The 11,991-nt window shown below is 32.5% G+C and overlaps 1 protein-coding gene across 2 annotated transcripts; it reads right to left on the reverse strand.

Annotated features, from left to right (window-relative positions):
* Positions 1-4,468: 4,468 nt before the first annotated feature.
* Positions 4,469-9,662, reverse strand: LOC107935764 (putative disease resistance protein RGA1). 2 transcript variants are annotated; one of them, XM_016868372.2, is made up of 5 exons: positions 5,875-9,662; positions 5,728-5,801; positions 5,567-5,629; positions 4,977-5,470; positions 4,469-4,893 (listed from the first exon to the last, which is right to left on the reverse strand). In XM_016868372.2, the coding sequence occupies exons 1-2, from the start codon at positions 9,308-9,310 to the stop codon at positions 5,770-5,772; spliced, it is 3,468 nt and encodes a 1,155-aa protein (XP_016723861.2). In that variant the 5' UTR covers positions 9,311-9,662; the 3' UTR covers positions 4,469-4,893; positions 4,977-5,470; positions 5,567-5,629; positions 5,728-5,769. The 2 variants fall into 2 exon arrangements, with proteins under 2 accessions (XP_016723861.2, XP_016723862.2); XM_016868373.2 differs by having other exon boundaries at positions 5,725-5,801.
* Positions 9,663-11,991: the final 2,329 nt, after the last annotated feature.

Genomic DNA, 11,991 nt, shown 5'->3' on the forward strand with positions numbered 1-11,991 from the left:
ATCTAATCTTTGGAGCTGGTGGTCATAGGCGTCCTCTTCCACTATAACTGGCTTACTTGAGTCAAGAAGGATCATCTAAAAGCCAAGGATTGAGCCCAAGGCGGAATGAGACAACCGGAGGCTGGAACTTTAGCATAAGAATTTCTTTTCTCTTAAAACTCTCTTTATTATTTTTATTATTTTCGTAATCATAATTTCAGTAACTTTAAATTCTGTTTTTATTTTATTTTCGCTTCCAAAATCAATTCTTAAATTTTGTTTTTTATTTTTTTTCCAGGAACGCAGGTTTTCTTGGGCACGATTCTGCCCAGGATTTCGAGAGACAAGCATTCGTATAATCTGGTCCCTGATGATTCAACCCTACTTCCCCTTTACTATTTCTTTTTCATTATTTTACAGGGAATAAGATATTTTGTGCTCTCAACGACCGCATCACAAACGAAACAAACAAAAAAGGAAAAGGACAAAAAGTAGCAGAAACAAAAAGAAAAAAAGAAGAAAGCTGTGTAATCCGGCTATAAAGGCCTAAGATTTCATCTGTATTTTTTTACGCATATGAGAAATCGAAACGCACACAAGCAAATCGAAAAAAATGTTGAAATTAAAAGGTGTTCTTGGTCCTTTTCATTTTTATTTTTTTGTCTACTATATTTTCTTTTCCTTTTTTTTTCTTTCTCTTTGCAAACCTGTTTAAGCAAAAACTAAAAAGGAAGAAAAGTGGCTCACTTGAATCCCTTCAATCTCGCCGTCGGAGTAATTTCTCTGTCGTTGTAATCGGGTTCGACAAAGGGACAGAGAACTCTTTTTCTCCTCGTTCTTTGGTTGCTGAAGGTTTAGCCTTCGAAAGGAGCTTTGAAGACGGAGCTTAAAAGCTCGTTCCCTACAACGCCGGCCACTAGCCACGGCAGCGGTTGAGTGAGCAGGCAATGGCCTTTTCGGCTGAAGAGAAGAGGAAAAGATAGGGGGTTTGAGAGCATTAGAGTTTTTTTTCTTTTTTCTTTTTTATAAAAAAATAAAGGTTAAAATGGTTTTAAAATAAAAGTTTAATTTAAAAAGCATAGAGAAAACGGCGCCGTTTAGAAGGGAATTCGCAGAGGCCAAAACAACACCGTTTTGAGCCTCTGACCCGTGACCCGATCCGGTTACCCAAGAGGATCCGCGTGTTCTGCTTCAAGGGAACATTTGCGCAATTGACCCCTCCCTTTCGCACGGTCCTTCAATTAGGCCTTCTATGCTCTTCTTTGTTTTTTTAATTTGTTCCTGAAATTTGCGCGTTATTGGAATTTAGTCTACATTTGAACTCTGCGTTTTGAGGTTCGGTATATGTCCATTTTTAGTCCCTTTTCTTTTGGGCGCATTTAGTTACGGTTCTAAATTCTGTTTTAATAATTGGATTTATTTTTAAATTAATCTCTGAATTTTGTTTTTGTTTCAATTAAGTTCTTTTTAGTTTTTGTGATTCTTTTATTTTTCTAATTCATTTGTCACCAATTTTTTATGTTAACGTGCTATGTGTTAATTTTTACATTAGATTAGTTTATTATTTGCATATTTTCAGTTGTATTTTTCTTAAAAATTGTTTTACCTTTATAATTTGTCTATTTTAAATTCTTCCTCTATATATATTTTTTTTAGAGATTTACATAATATTTAATTTAATGTTATTATACATATTTATATTAAATTATGTTTACTCTAAGTATGCATTATTGATTTCGTATTATTATTATTTTTAAAAATTTATGATATATATTTATATGTATATTTTCCTTTAAATTTATTTATTTATAATTTGTCTCCATTAAGGATTCTGCTTAAAATGGTATATTTTATTTACTTTAAATACTTTCATAAATTAGTATCTTTATATATATTATCTGTACATATCATTAATTAAATTAATTTGTTTTATTTGAAATTATGTTATATAAATTATTTATTCCAGATTTCTTTTCACATAACATATATTTTAATAATCATTCATATTCTGTTAGTTTTATATTCACATAAGTTATATCAAATTCATCAATTCATCAATTCATGTATTATGTATATTATATGTTCCTCGATTCATCATTATTTTAAAATTGTCTTATATCACATTGGCTTCTAATTTCTATTTTGTCTTATACATTTTGCGTTGATTGTTTTATATTATATCATGTATATCACTATTGCATATTGTTTATTCATTTTTTTGTATTGTTATATCAATTGTTCTCTATCCATGCTTGAAAATTTAATATCATTTTTCTTAGATTAATTATATTTAATTGTTTGTTTTGTTGGTCGGCTAAATAAGGTTATATTATATTCATGCACCAAGTATTGTATGTGTGCACATTATTTCATGTTTTTTAGTTTTACTTTTAGTCTACAAATGTTGCATTATAATTTTCAACTTTTTAAAAGCAATCGTTTCATTTTATTTCAAGTAAAATTAAAGCGTTTTGAGCTAGCTTATAATGGTTTATTTAAAGATTTTCAAATAAGGCAATGTTCAATATTTTGGAAATTCGAAGAAATCTTGCCCTACCATGCTGGGTTTCGATTCTTCGTTAGACTAAATCATGGGACATCCTTTTGTAATTTTCAACATGCAAGCTTTCGGGGATCAAAAATTAATCGTATTTTCAAAGGTATGAAGAATCGTGTCCAATCGTGCTGGATGTGATGCTATATACCTTCGAAACGAGAGAATTTTGACAACCAACTTGAACCACACAAATGTTTTAAAAAGGAACCATATTTCAAAATATTTTAAAATGTTAGACATTAAGACATTAATTAATCAATTTGGTACCAATTTTGGGCGTTACGAGGGTGCTAATCCTTCCTCGTACGTAATTGACTCCCGAACCCGTCTTCTCGATTTTCGTAGACCTAAATCGTTGTTTTAGTAAAACAAAACATTTTAAAACAATTAAACTACTAGGTGATCCGATCACACCTAAATAAAAAGGATTAGTGGCGACTCCCATGTTCGTTTTCATTTTCAAAACCAAAGTCGATCTCCGTTTACAAAAAAAAATAATTTTAACACTATACATTTTAAATTATAAATTTTCAATCTTAATTAAAATAATCGTAGTTAAATCTATTATGTATAAATCTTGAAATTTCAGTGCTATACCATTTAATTTATTAATTAAAATAATGTGGTCTTTTATTATGTCTACATATTAAAATGGCGTGAAATTACATGTAATAATATATATGTTATATTTGTTATGTTTTTAAAGTGTGCATTTAGACAACACTAAGCTTAAATTTTTTTTACCTGAGTATTATATTTTCCTTTTTCTTTAAAAATAAAATAAAAAAATTATTAATCTCATAATAATGAGTAAATAAATGTAGCATTCGAGCACTTGATCCACTAGTTAGTGCATGATTTATTTATTAAAAAAGTGAGCCTCAAAAATCATATTTTTTTGAAGTTAAAAGAAAATACAAAAATCAAGGTTCACAAACATCAAAATTTTAAATTGATATGGTGCAACAAATTATATGGGTTTAATTGTAATTTTATTAAAAACATTTCACATGTTATAGACTGCATCAAATTAGTCCCTTTGTTATTAAATGGATTAATTTAGTCTATATACTATTAAAAAGAATTGAATAAGATCAAATTGTAATAGAGTTACAACTTTCATACAATAAATGTTAGCTTTGTTACAAAATTAAACTTATTTGATTCTTTTTAATAGTAGAGGGACTAAATTAATTATTTAATTATTGAGGGACTAATCTGATACAGTCCCTATAATACAGGGACTTCCCAAGTACTTTCACCCTTGTATATGTATTTCAATTTTATATATGGATGTCGGAAGGACATTGGTAGCGAGTGGCATAAGATTGCTTGTATCGCTACCGGTTGGTATATTTAGGCTTAGTTTGGATGGGCGATTGGGTGCGGTGCAGTGCGTTTAGCTTACTTTTTATCTCACGTTACAGTATTACTACCGTATCTAATCTCACGACCACCGCTATTTTTACACTAACAGCAGATAAACGCACCGCCCATCTAAACTCACCCTTACTCTCCTACTACCGCTTTTTTTGCCAATGTAGAACAAGCTTTTTCGTCCCATGAATACCATCTTTTGTAAATTGAAGTTACTTTGTTACTTCATTTATCATTTTCTATTGCTAATTTGTGCAGTAACCATCGGAGATTTTTAGTGAAACGAATTTGGCAAATGCATGAATCTAAACGAATTTGGTAATTTTTCTGATGTAATAATCTGTTGTATTAGAACCGAATAATTAATGCTTAGTTTCGTCGGCGTTAGTTAAATGGAAGATGCAAAATGAGAGATGCATTCTTCATGAGCTCATCTATCCACGCCACTCTATTGAAATCTTCCTCTATACACATTGGAATACTGTTTGGAACATTAAAAGGACATAAATGTGTTTTTCTTCCTGATTTGGTACGTATCATGCAACAAGTAAAATATAGAGTATAATCAATATATTTATGCAGTTCAGAACTCGTCCTACATCTGCAAGGCTTTGCTCAGAGATGAATACACTATAAACTTTATAGTACAAAGAAGTGATTTAAGCTTTACCCCTCAAACACTTGATGCAACCTCACCTTTATATAATTAACTTTTCTTCCAACTCATTTTAGCTATGCAAGTGAAAATCAACATCCAGATAGTGTATAACAATGGCACTCAATAATAGTTCCTATTATGAACATGTGTGCTTCTTTAAATTCACACATCATCCATGAAATAAATCATCTATATATAAGCTCCAGGATTGGTCAAACTCTTCATAAGCTCCGTGTAAAGTGGAACAATAAATTTCCAAATGCAATATCTCCGATAATTATCATGCTTCAACAACGAGACTGTTCCAAAAGCAACAATGAACCTGGAAATTATAAATACCAACATGGAACATGTTAAAATTGATGTCATTTAGATTGAGCAGTGCCCAAATGTAGAAACACTTACTGTTGCTAAACAGAACTTCATTTATGTGCATGAATGGCCATTTTCCATGCTTTTCCAGTTCAAGTTCAACAAAGGGCCAAACATAGGGCATCCTCATTTGTAATAGTAACAAATTCCCATTCCCAAACATAGAGCATCAACCTCATCCTCACCACCAAATATTCTGAAGCAAGATCCTTCCATGATTTAACCTTCAAAATTCAAACAGCTAAAAGGGGTGCCCTGCATCAAAGAATATTGTGAAATATCCCCCACTTCCCCCTCCATTTTCATCAACCCTTAACCCCTACCCCCTATTCAATCTACTTGACAACAACATTGCGTGTTTAAGCTCTCTCCAGCACAACTCCAAGAATCTGTCAATAGCATGGGAACCATATATTACCATTTTTCTTCAGTTGGAATATTTTGGCAGATGAAAAAATCGTAGTTGAAAGTATGGGCTCTGCTGCTTGTAATATATGCTATGCTCTGCCGAAGAAGAGAGCCAACATCTAGCAGAAATTAGGATTAGATAATCAGAGGGACTCTTCAACGAAGAAAAGAAAGAACACGTGCATAGAGAGGAGGATTTCATGGGAGTACAATACCATGGACAGGTCAGCTGAAGAAGAATGCATGTCCTGTTTTTTGGCTCTTCCATTGAACTCATGCTGAAAAAGAAGAAGCTTAGTTAGGGAGTTATATTAGATCATTTGAAATTGTGAGATTTTTATGATTTAAAAATGTAAACCAATTAAGTAATTACCACCTCTTTTTCTGCATCTAATTTCTTAAAGTTGTCAAATGCCTTTCACAAATATCCAGCACTAGACCAATGGGTTACTGCACAAAATTAGAAAAAAATATTATGAAAAATGAGTGGTATTTCAATAAGGAAATTAATGAAAAGACTAACCTGAAGGAATGTGAGCAATCTTATACCAATCGGCACCAATGTCCTTCTGACACCTTTCTTCCAACTGAGGAACCTCATGTATATTTAACTGTTGCAAATTGGTTAGGCAGCGCATCTCATCCGGAAGCGACGTTAGATTGGGCCAATCAACAAGAGAAAGAATTTGCAGATTTGTTAGATGTTGAATCCACTCCGGAAGATGTCCACACTTTGGAATATTTTCCAGTGATAGGGAGCGTAGTCTTGTATGATCTTGGAATATCTGGAAGCCAGCTGCTGATAGCTCCAGCTCCTTGCAGTTCGTTACTACAAGCACTTCAAGGAAAGTGAGATGTTGGAACACAGGAAAGAGTGACCTCAATCCGCTGCAATTCCAAATTTCTAATCTTTTCAATTGAACAAGATGTTGAAGCCCAAGGGGGAGAGACACCAGCTGTGGAATATTAATAATCTCCAAATGAGAGAGATTCTTAAGGGCTTCCCATTGCATTCCCTCTAAATCAACCTCCTTGCAATCTCCTATTGTCAATTTTTTGAGGCCGGTGAAATGTTTCAAGTACTCATCTAGCATGTGAGTGCCCAATCCCTCAATTTTGTGCACATGGAAAGATTTCAATTTGGAGAGAGGAAGAGAAGATGTTGAAGTTGATGGGGTCGTACTAGTGATGTTCATCTTCATGGTCTGCTTTAACGGCCTTGAACTGCTCTTCACCAACCTTAGATCATCATCGAGTGAAGGATACAATGGCATTGAAGTCAAAGGGCAATTTACAATTTCTAAAGAGGAAAGACAAGGAAATACCATCATTGATGTTCCTATAACTGTTGTGTCATCCTCGTTATCATCATCAATGGACCTTTTCCTCCACCAACTCTTCATATTTGGGCAATTCTCGAGGCAAAGAGACTTAAGCGATGGGAAGAATGACTCCGGTTCTCCCTGACTTCCTTTTGGGCTATTATCGTCCATGTACTCCAGCTCAGTTAAATCAACAATTGACAGCTTTTGAAGACAAAGCAATTGCGCAAAGGACGGGATTTGTTTGAAATTACTAGGACCCCATATTCTAATCACGGTAAGATTTGTGAGCAAAGAAAGCCAACTTGGAAACTTGGCATCACCCCTCCAACCTCCAATAAAGAGCTCCTTGAGATTGGGATGGGGCCGGAGGTCTTCAAGTGACTTGTCGTCATCATCATCATCATTACCATCATCATTATCATCATCATCATCATCATTCCATACTAAAACCAACAATCTCAAATGTTGCTTCTCTTTCAAATTAGCCGCTTTAAACTTCTCTTTTGCATTTTTTACGAATCCCAAATTTGTTATTTCTAGCTGTCCCCTTAAGTTGTTAAGCCCACTCAATTCACTTAGATCTGCACCGTCATGTGAGCCATCTTTATCCACTGCAAACATGCTTAACGTCTCAAGGGAAGTCAGCTTCCCTATTCCACGTGGCATATGAGTTAAACTAACACAATCACTACACGACAGATGGGTAAGATTCACCAATTTTTCAATCTTCTTCGGCAATTCTTCAAGCTGAAAACATAAGTCAAGTTTCAAAGCTTGCAAATTGTGTATCCTGCAAATACTCTTTGGGAGGCTCTTAATATTGAAATTCCTAGAAAGATCAAGGTACCTCAAATGTTTCAACTTATGAATGGAGCGTGGAATCATCTCAAAATCTAAATCATTCATTTCCAATACACGCAAGCATCTGCAATTTGCAATTATCAAATCCCAAGTTTCATTGCTCAAATTTTGATCTATCTTATTTGAAAACTGTAACAAGGTTCGCAACTTTTTTCCCTTAAACAAAGGTATTAATGAAAGATTAATTGATATGTGGCGACATTTTTCACCAACCTTACTTACAATTTCATTTGAATCTACAATATTAATCTCCGTCCCCGCTACTGATTCAGCTAGATCATGAATGAAATCATGCATTTTACATGTTAGACCTTCCCACGAATATCTTTCTCCTACTTCTTGAAAGAAACTTCTTTCAACTAAATCTATAAAATACCCCAACCCGATCTCCTCAAGAGATTGACTTGAATTCAATTGCTTTACGAAGCCTTGTGCAATCCAAAACTGAACAAGAGTTTGTACACGAATTTCATGATCTTTTGGATACAGTCGGCAGTAAGCAAAGCAATGCTTCAAATGGGATGGGAGATGATCGTAGCTCAACTTAAGTGTATCTAGAATTTTACCTTCGTTTTGACATATTCTAGTAAATTCATTATCTTTGAAAGAACGCCACTCCTTTTCAGTTTCTTTGAAAGATAATGTACTTGCTATCGTCCTTATGACCAAAGGAACCCCACCACACCCTTCCAAAATCTGTTTCCCTATTTCTACAAAGGCTGCATTTGTTGAGTCTGCATATCTTTGCTCAAATGCTATTTCTTTGAACAAAGACCAAGCATCGTCATCAGATAAGCCTTTCAGAACATAAGGTTGACATTTACTTGTAATCTTTGCTACTCTCAAAGAGCGAGTAGTTACTATTATCCTACTTCCTTTAGCCCCACCTACTAATAACTCTTTTAAACTAACCCATTCTTCCCACTCCTCATTCCAAATGTCATCCAAAACAAGCAAATATTTTTTCCCACCAATTTTTCCTCGAAGTTGGGTTTGCAATTGATCCATTTCGAGTTTTTGATTTGGTGCTTCACCAGTTGCAGATTTGATCATATTTTCTACAATTATTTTGACATCAAAAACATCTGAAACGCACACAAACATCATCAACTCAAAATGATTTTTGACCATTTCATCATTATAGACAAATTGCGCCAAAGCAGTCTTTCCTAACCCTCCTAACCCCACAATTGGAATGATGGAAACATTCTCTTCACTTTCAAACTCTAACATGAGTTTTAAAAGAGCTGCTTTATCATCGTCCCTCCCTATTATGTTATCTTTAAAAGAGTGCGTTTGATGCCTCCTTTTAGTCATGAAAGAGGTTTCCATGGGGCGGTCACGCTCTACCAAATTGAAAATCTTGGCCTCACTTCCAATCGAAGTTAGCCTCGCCTTAATGGCCTTAATTTGACGACCCATTTTGAGACCGTAAGCAAACTGGTTTGAGCTTGAGAAGAAAAGGCGTACCTCTTTCGTCAACTTGTTCCCACCCAATAGATCTTTCCGCAAAGCTTCGGTAGAGAAATCATCGAGCAGGTCATCGGCATCATAAAGTACATCTTTCAGCTTTTCAAGCCAATCTTTGACGAGATGGCTGGTCACAGATCGCTGTTCTGCGTCAAGAAGCACAGCTTTGATTGTGGAGACGGTGCTTTTGAGGTCGTCGAGGTCATCTTTGACATTCCAACACAGTCCAATTTGAGAGAGAGTAAAGGAGCTCAATTTAGTAATAAGCTCTACAGCGAGGTCGAATGCAATTGCTTCGGCCATTGCCGGTTCAAACTGAAATCAAGCAAAAGAGTGTTTGGTTATTGCAAGAGGTGGACTAAAATGAAAACGATTGGAACAAGAGGAGACACGGGTGTGGATCCAAACTGGCGGAGACTAAGAATTTTTATAGATATTCCCATCCACACCCAGCAAGTAGTATAATTAAATGAAAATAATGTTGATTGGTGGGATGGAGACAAAGTTGCGATGATGACACTTCGGTGCTCTGCACAATTACATCAACTTGGGCAAAATTTGTCAGTCTTGATCCCTACAAATAATTGAAATTATAATGAAAAAGCTATGAAAGAAAAGAGAAGAAAGAGAGAAATCCCATGGAATCCAAGGTGTTTAGATTGAGGCACATGCATTCGAGTGTTTGTAACTTTTCCCACTTGCTTAGTGTAATCCAGCTGAGTTTGAATACTCGGTTGAGGTTAAATTGAATATTTTATTTCTATTTGAGTTGGACTTAAGTTCGTAATTTAATTTAATATGATAAAATATATATTATATTACTAAACTTAAATTTAGTTAGATTAATAATTTAAACTCAACTCAATAATTATCGATTTGAATTTTAATTTATTTTTAGTCTAATTCAGTTAATTTATTGACATTACAATCTCATTTAGGCCTCTCCCACCCATGAAATTTAGCTTCAATTTTTCTTTTTTGGTAACTTGGTAACAATTATTATCTTTTTTAAATTCTACTTTAAAAGAAATTGTCACAAACTGAAATCAAGCAAAAAGGTGTTTGATTATTGCAAGAGGAGGACTAAAATGAGAATGATTCCAACAAGACGAGACACAGATGTGGATCCATACACGCAGAGACAGTATTTTATAAATGTTACCATCCACCCACTTAGTAGTATAATTAAATCACAATAATGTTGATTGACCGAAATTAAATAATGAATTTAAAAGATTAAATTTAATTTTTATTATTTAAAAAATTAAAATATAATTTTAATTTTATTAATTTAAAATTTTAAAAATTTCAAATAATCTAGATAGAAAATTTTTCTGGCAGGCCCTACCAGCCGCCGAAGGGGAATGGTCCACCATGTTGGGACGATGACATTTGGGGCGCTCTGCACAATTACATCAACTTGGGCAAAATTTGTCCGAATTAATGAAAAAGCTATGAAAGAATAGAGAAGAACAGAGACAAATCCCATGGAATTCAAGGCGTTTAGGTTCAGGCACATGCATTCAAGTCTTTCTAAAGCTTCTTTGAGCTGAGTCGGAATTTTTTGAGTTAAAATTAAATATCTATTTTTAGGGTCGAGTTTGATTTCAGTTCAAGATATAAATGAATATTTAAATTAGTTAAGCTTGTAATGTAATTTAATAAGATAAAATTATATAAAATATATATTAAAAATAAAAAAATTCAATAAGATTAGTGAGTCATTAGAATAAAGTATTATTAAGTTTGAATTCGACTAAATTAATAGCTTAAACTTGACTCAATAATTACCGAATGGAATTTGAATTTTTCTTTTAAGTCGAATTCACTTAATTTGTAAGCACTAATATCTCATTTACACCTCTCTCACCTACAAAATTTAACTTTTGGTATTTTTGGTAACGATTATCATGTCTATAATTATATATTATGATAATTGTTACCGTCTCTATTACTATTTTACTATACTCTTGTTATAAGGAAAACAAAGGGAGAAATAACAATTAGATGCTTGGAATTTTGCCTTGTGCCATGATAGACCTTTATAAGTACTTTCAAGTCAAGGGCGTAATTAGGGGTTGACAGGGCCCCGACCTTTTCAAAAATAGATTTTTTTTCATCTAGGCCCTTTAAAAATTTTAAAATTTTAAATTAATAAATGTAAAATTGTACTTTAGCCTCCTAAAAATGATAAAAGTTAGATTTAATTTTTTAAAAATTATAAAGATATAAGTTAATAAAATGGTGAAATTATACTTTTACTATTGCAAAAATTACAATTTAATTTTAACTCCTAAAAAGATTTCCTGACTTCGACTCTATTTCAAGTATGATAAAGAAAAAGATAGCACACATAAGCTCTTATGTAGTTTCCATTTTTTTTCACTTCGAGATATATATATATTAATAATTTTGAAGAAACAACCCAATTATTTTTTATATACTAAAACATGATTTTATATATTTTTATTTTATGTAATAAATATTATTCAAATTTTGGAACATAATTAAAATACTGCAGGGATAAAAAATTCAAAAATAAAAGTTTGAAAGAAAATAATAATGAAATAAAAATTTTAAGTCATTTTAACTACTAATTTAATAAAAAAATTAAAACATACAATTTTTATGTATATTTTATAATTTAATATAAAATATAATTTTAATTATTTTTTTAATATAAACATAACATTGATATTTTCAATTATTATTTAAGATGTTTTATTTTTAAATATATCCTTAATTATTTATTTTACATATAGATGAATTTGAACTTAATGTCTTTAGTTATTTTTTATACACGTCCTACCACAACGTCTACATTTGAGTTCAAATATATATTCCACAATTAGTTTTAATCTCATCACTATAATAGCCAACCTCAAATATGACAAAAAAATTTATACACTAAATTAAATTTTTATGGCGAATTTATAAAAATAACAATCATGGGGCAAATGTATATGCACTTAGGTATAAAGTAC

Source organism: Gossypium hirsutum, chromosome A11, assembly GCF_007990345.1.
Source record: "Gossypium hirsutum isolate 1008001.06 chromosome A11, Gossypium_hirsutum_v2.1, whole genome shotgun sequence".
NCBI classification, from domain to species: Eukaryota; Viridiplantae; Streptophyta; class Magnoliopsida; order Malvales; family Malvaceae; genus Gossypium; species Gossypium hirsutum.

Bases quoted from the DNA above. Each gene is read 5' to 3' on its own strand.
- LOC107935764 (XM_016868372.2), bottom strand. From the start codon at position 9,310: ATGGCCGAAGCAATTGCATTCGACCTCGCTGTAGAGCTTATTACTAAA. The intron at 5,802-5,874 runs GTTAGTCTTTTC...AATTTTGTGCAG, and splicing joins GATTGCTCACATTCCTTCAG to TAACCCATTGGTCTAGTGCT.